The 6,536-nt window shown below is 52.9% G+C and overlaps 1 protein-coding gene across 2 annotated transcripts in view; it reads right to left on the minus strand.

Moving 5' to 3' along the window:
- Positions 1-3,461, minus strand: part of LOC135538761 (equilibrative nucleoside transporter 4-like) — a 47,345-nt gene extending 43,884 nt beyond the window's left edge. Inside the window, exons 1-3 of one of the 2 annotated variants that reach the window (XM_064964670.1) lie at positions 2,833-3,461; positions 913-1,656; positions 1-49 (exon numbers count right to left, since the gene is read on the minus strand). The exon at positions 1-49 is cut by the window's left edge and continues 83 nt beyond it. In XM_064964670.1, coding sequence (XP_064820742.1) covers positions 1-49; positions 913-1,447 — 584 coding nt within the window. In that variant the 5' untranslated portion in view covers positions 1,448-1,656; positions 2,833-3,461. The remainder of the gene's footprint in view (positions 50-912; positions 1,657-2,832) is intronic. The other variant, XM_064964671.1, reaches the window with a different exon arrangement.
- Between the last annotated feature and the right edge of the window lie 3,075 nt (positions 3,462-6,536).

Raw genomic sequence — 6,536 nt, forward strand, 5'->3', positions numbered from 1 at the left:
GCAAAGTAGATACCATGGTAACGGTCATCAGGGACTGGCTCCTCAAAGGCTGGTGGGGAGAGAGGAAGAGGGGGAGAGAGGAAGGGGGAGAGAGGAAGAGGAGGAAGAGGGGGAGAGAGAGGGGGAGGAGAGGAAGAGGGGGGAGAGAGAGGGGGGGAGAGAGAGGGGGAGAGAGGAAGAGGGGGAGAGAGAGAGGGGGTGAGAGAGCGGGAGGAGAGAGGAAGAGGGGGAGAGAGAGAGGAAGAGGGGGAGAGAGAGAGGAAGAGGGGGAGAGAGGGGGGGGAAGAGGGGGAGAGAGAGAGGAAGAGGGGGAGAGAGGAAGATGGGGAGAGAGAGGGGGGGAGAGAGGACGAGGGGGAGAGAGAGCAGGGGGAGAGAGAGAGGAAGAGGGGGGGGGAGAGAGAGAGAGAGAGGGGGGAGAGAGAGGGGGAGAGGAAGAGGGGGAGAGAGGAAGAGGGGGGGAGATACAGAGAGAGAGAGGGGGAGAGAGGAAGAGGGGGGAGAGAGGAAGAGGGGGGAGAGAGAGAGGGTAGACAAGGTTATCAATCCACTATTTCTGCTCATTGATTAGCGTCACTTTCAGACCGCAGGACATTAGTGACTGCTGTTATCCATTCATATTCTGTACACTAATAATTTCAGTTTGGATTGAACTCTATAATAAAATACACACACACACACACACAACACACCCTCCACACACACACACACACCACCACACACAAACACACACACACCACACACCCTCCACACACACACACACACACACACCACACACCCTCCACACACACACACACACACATAACACACCGCCACACACAAACACACACATACACCACACACCCTCCACACACAAACAAACACACACCCTCCACACACAAACACACACACCACACAGAAAGAGAGACTCACCCGGCTCTGACAGGGCCAGCACCCCTCTCTCCGGCGTTCCCTTGGTCCCCTCCTCTTCCTCCAGCTGGTACGAGTCGAAGCTATAACTCTGCACTACACTGGTTTCTCTGCCCTCCCTCCATCCTGCCCTCCCTGCCCGTCCCTCTCCCCCCTCCCTCTCCTCTCTCCCTGTCTGGCCCCATCCCTCTCTCTCCTCTCTCCCTGTCTGGCCCCATCCCTCTCTCTCCTCTCTCCCTGTCTGGCCCCATCCCTCTCTCTCCTCTCTCCCTGTCTGGCCCCATCCCTCTCTCTCCTCTCTCCCTGTCTGGCCCCATCCCTCTCTCTCCTCTCTCCCTGTCTGGCCCCATCCCTCTCTCCCTGTCTGGTCCCATCCCTCTCTCTCCTCTCTCCCTGTCTGGCCCCATCCCTCTCTCTCCTCTCTCCCTGTCTGGCCCCATCCCTCTCTCTCCTCTCTCCCTGTCTGGCCCCATCCCTCTCTCTCCTCAGGGGTCTGTGCCGGGGTTGGCCTCCGTCGCTCCACTCCTGCTGTACTCATTATGGTACACTACACACACATGCAAAGGAATACACACTCCTAACACTCTTCTTGCAAAACACACGCTACACACACCTGGAGAGGAGAGGAGAGGAGAGGAGAGGAGAGGAGAGGAGAGGAGAGGAGAGGAGAGGAGAGGAGAGGAGAGGAGAGGAGAGGAGAGGAGAGGAGAGGAGAGGAGAGGCAGGAGGTTTTGGGGTGATGGTGACCTGTAGGAGGAGACAACAGAACAACATGATAGACAGGTGTTAGACCTCCAAGCTGAGCTCCCCCTCCCTCCCTCCTCTCCCTCCCTCCCTCCCTCCCTCCCTCCCTCCCTCCCTCCCTCCCTCCCTCCCTCCCTCCCTCCCTCCCTCCCTCCCTCCCTCCCTCCCCTCTCTCTCTCTCCCTCCCTCCCTCCCTCCCTCCCTCCCTGTGTCTCTCTCTCCCCCTCCCTCCCTCCCTCCCTCTGTGTAAATACACACATCTGTAACCAACCCCACCACCAGCCTCTAGTCTTTTCTGTCAACACAGTTCATCTCCCTACAACAGACTATAACAGTGGTGTGTGCTGAGTGCTGAAGGAATGGACCTCTGTATGCTTTACACTAGACCTTACACAACACGTTATTGACACAGACAGACCTTACACAACACGTCATTCACACAGGTAGACAGACCTTACACAACACATTACACCTTACACAACACGTTATTCAGGCAGGCAGGCAGCTGAAGGCCTCATATATCATAATGATGCGCTCTCTCTCGTCCACTGACCGCTAGAAAACAGTTGGGTGTGATTACAGCTCCAACCACTAGGCGGCGCTCACCGACTCTTAGTCAGAAGCAGAATGAAAGGAACCGACATAAAGTGATTGAAACGAACCAAACAGACTCGTACAGCGTAACACATTCAATGGCCTATCGGTCAAGAAAAACAGACCTGTTCCTTTAATGCCATGTGAAAGTGAAGAGTAAAGGTGGTTTTATTCTGTAGCGAGAAAAACAAACATATTGGTTGACAGATTAAATCAACTAATAGTCTATTTGTATCGGCCTATTTAGCAAACAATTCGCCTCATCCTTGTGTTTGCAGATATTCCTGTTTCAGTAGCCTCGCCTTGAGCTCTATGTCCGTCTGATGACGTTACGACGAAAAACACCGGGGAGGAAAAACTAACTGTCTAGACTCCAATTGAATTAGAATAAATATAGACAATAAAAATGAATAATATTCATTTTAGAAGCAGCAGTTTTTATTCTGTTAGTTATTCATATAAACGAACCAGATACGTGAACACAATCAGGTATTGCAGCTCCGTTGTCGCCCTCCACCCGTTTCTCTCAAACACACCGAACAAACAACAGGTTCTCCATCCATCCTTTCCTCCAGCCCTCATCACCTTTCCTTACGACGCCGTCTGAGCCTCTATTCCTAGGACAACGGAACCGTCTTTATTCTCCCGTGGTCTCCCGGGTCGATGCTCTCGGTGCTGCTGTCTCCTGTCCGTTAACCGCCTCCATCAGAAGGGAACTCCCGCTGCTGGATCGCGGCTCCCGTCCTGCTCTCCCGGTGCTGCTTCAGGCGGAGAAACGTCCACCGCCGCTGGCTTGACGCTGCTGTCGCTCGACCTCAAACACCGTTATACACCCCTTTAAACGGGGAATCACCTGACTTGCGTCATCCTAGTGTATTATATTGGTATGAATAAGAAGTTGTCGGTTCACCGGTTTCAGTCAGTCAGCTACATCTGGCCCGTATAATCGTCACGGTCACGTATTATGTCTCCACATGACGCGAGTGGGTCAATGATAAGGCTGTACCGCCGTCAACGAGGACAGTATATTAGAGTGTCAATATAACAACTAGATTCGCTGTTTCTAAAATCTGCTTTAAATCAAATACAGCTTCCTGTTTCTACTCTTCTACAGATGCAGACACATTATGTTCCCTGGAGACAGACACACACACACACACACACACACACACACACACACACACACACACACCACAACACAAAAACACACACACACACACACACAACATAAAAACACACACACACACACAACACAACACAACGCAACACAACACACACACTAATGTAATCTAGATAATCAAGTTCCTATGACACATCCTGAGCTAGCAGGTTGTCATAGAGACCGGTGTCCTCAGCTTGACTCCCCTTTAGAGAAAGAGAGAGGGGGGGAGACAGAAGAGAAAGAGAGGAAGGAGAGAGAAACAGAGGGAGGAGAGAGAAAGAGAGGGAGGAGAGAAAAACAGAGGGAGGAGAGAGAAAGAGAGGGAGGAGAGAGAAACAGAGAGAGGAGAGAGAAAGAGAGGAAGGAGAGAGAAACAGAGGGAGGAGAGAGAAAGAGAGGGAGGAGAGAGAAAGAGAGGGAGGAGAGAGAAACAGAGGGAGGAGAGAGAAAGAGAGGGAGGAGAGAGAAAGAGAGGGAGGAGAGAAAAACAGAGGGAGGAGAGAGAAAGAGAGGGAGGAGAGAGAAACAGAGAGAGGAGAGAGAAAGAGAGGGAGAGAGAAACAGAGAGAGGAAAGAGAAACAGAGAGAGGAGAGAAAAACAGAGAGAGGGAGGAGAGAGAAACAGAGAGAGGAGAGAGAAACAGAGAGAGGAGAGAAAAACAGAGAGAGGAGAGAGAAACAGAGAGAGGAGAGAGAAACAGAGAGAGGAGAGAGAAACAGAGGGAGGAGAGAGAAACAGAGAGAGGAGAGAGAAACAGAGAGAGGAGAGAGAAACAGAGAGAGGGAGGAGAGAGAAACAGAGAGAGGGAGGAGAGAGAAACAGAGAGAGGAGAGAGAAACAGAGGGTGGAGAGAGAAACAGAGAGAGGAGAGAGAAACAGAGAGAGGAGAGAGAAACAGAGAGAAACAGAGAGAGGAGAGAGAAACAGAGAGGAGAGAGAAACAGAGAGAGGAGAGAGAAACAGAGAGAGGAGAGAGAAACAGAGGGAGGAGAGAGAAACAGAGAGAGGAGAGAGAAACAGAGAGAGGGAGGAGAGAGAAACAGAGAGAGGGAGGAGAGAGAAACAGAGAGAGGAGAGAAAAACAGAGGGAGGAGAGAGAAACAGAGAGAGGAGAGAGAAACAGAGAGAGGAGAGAGAAACAGAGGGAGGAGAGAGAAACAGAGAGAGGAGAGAGAAACAGAGAGAGGGAGGAGAGAGAAACAGAGAGAGGAGAGAGAAACAGAGGGAGGGAGGAGAGAGAAACAGAGAGAGGAGAGAGAAACAGAGGGAGGAGAGAGAAACAGAGAGAGGGAGGAGAGAGAAACAGAGAGAGGAGAGAGAAACAGAGAGAGGGTGTGTAAATTGTTGTCCTGGTAGTTCATTAAACGTCTTAGTCTGATCATTTATTGATCACATACAGAACTCTGCATCAATATTTATTCCTGTCGCTTTGGGAATCACTAAAAAGGTCACACAGTGTCATCACAAACTCCTCACCTCCTCCCCTCCTCTCCTCCTCTCTTCTCCTCCTCTCCCTCCTCCTCTCCCCTTCCCTTCCTCATCTTCTCCCCTCCCCTCCCCTCTTCTCCCCTCCTCCCCTCCTCTCCTCCTCTCCTCCTCTCTTCTCCTCCTCTCCCTCCTCCTCTCCCCTTCCCTTCCTCATCTTCTCCCCTCTCCTCTCCTCTTCTCTTCTCCTCCCCTCTCCTTCCCCCTTCTCTTCTCCCCTCTCCTCCCCTCCTCCCCTCCGTTTCCCCCTCTCCTCTCCTCTCCTCCCCTCCTCTCCTCTTCTCCCCTCCCCTCTCCCTCTCCTCCCCCTCTCCTTCCCCCTTCTCTTCTCCCCTCTCCTCTCCTCCCCTCCTCCCCTCCTCTCTTCTCCTCCCCTCTCCTTCCCCCTTCTCTTCTCCCCTCTCCTCTTCTCCCCTCTCCTTCCCCCTTCTCTTCTCCCCTCCTCTTCTCCCCTTCTCCCCTCCTTTTCCCCTCTCCTCTCCTCCTCTCTTCTCCTCCTCTCCCTCCTCCTCTCCCCTTCCCTTCCTCATCTTCTCCCCTCCCCTCCCCTCTTCTCCCCTCCTCCCCTCCTCTCCTCCTCTCCTCCTCTCTTCTCCTCCTCTCCCTCCTCCTCTCCCCTTCCCTTCCTCATCTTCTCCCCTCCCCTCTCCTCTTCTCCCCTCTCCTCTCCTCTTCTCTTCTCCTCCCCTCTCCTTCCCCCTTCTCTTCTCCCCTCTCCTCCCCTCCTCCCCTCCGTTTCCCCTCTCCTCTCCTCTCCTCCCCTCCTCTCCTCTTCTCCCCTCCCCTCTCCTCTCCTCCCCTCTCCTTCCCCCTTCTCTTCTCCCCTCTCCTCTCCTCCCCTCCTCCCCTCCTCTCTTCTCCTCCCCTCTCCTTCCCCCTTCTCTTCTCCCCTCTCCTCTTCTCCCCTCTCCTTCCCCCTTCTCTTCTCCCCTCCTCTTCTCCCCTCCTCCCCTCCTTTTCCCCTCTCCTCTCCCCTCCTCTTCTCCTCTCCCCTCCTAACCCTTCCCAGGATCCCTCTCCATTAAATCCTCTCTGTCTGCTCTCATCTATCTCACAGAGACCTCCCCTCTTCTCCCCTCCTTTTCCCCTCTCCTCCCCTCCCCTCCTCTCCTCTTCTCCCCTCTCCTCTCCTCCCCTCCTCCTCTCCTCCCCTCTCCTCTCCCCTCCTAACCCTTCCCAGGATCCCTCTCCATTAAATCCTCTCTGTCTGCTCTCATCTATCTCACAGAGACCTCCCCTCTTCTCCCCTCTCCTCTTCTCCCCTCCTCTTCTCCCCTCCTCTTCTCCCCTCTCCTCTTCTCCCCTCCTCTTCTCCTCTCCCCTCCTAACCCTTCCCAGGATCCCTCTCCATTAAATCCTCTCTGTCTGCTCTCATCTATCTCACAGAGAGAGAGAGACTGACCCAAACTGAACGAAAGCTTTGACTATGTACAGACCCAGTGAGCATAGCCTTGCTATTGAGAAAGGCCTCAGTAGGCAGACCCACAAAGAATGAAAAAACAAATCAATATCTATTGGGTGAAATATCACATTGTAGCATCACAGCAGCAAGATGTGTGATCCATATTTACATTTTTTAAATTTTCCCTTTTGTACTTTAACCATTTGTACATCGTTACAACCCTGTATATATATATCATA

The sequence above is a fragment of the Oncorhynchus masou genome, unplaced genomic scaffold (genome assembly GCF_036934945.1).
Source record: "Oncorhynchus masou masou isolate Uvic2021 unplaced genomic scaffold, UVic_Omas_1.1 unplaced_scaffold_181, whole genome shotgun sequence".
In the NCBI taxonomy this organism is placed as follows: Eukaryota; Metazoa; Chordata; class Actinopteri; order Salmoniformes; family Salmonidae; genus Oncorhynchus; species Oncorhynchus masou.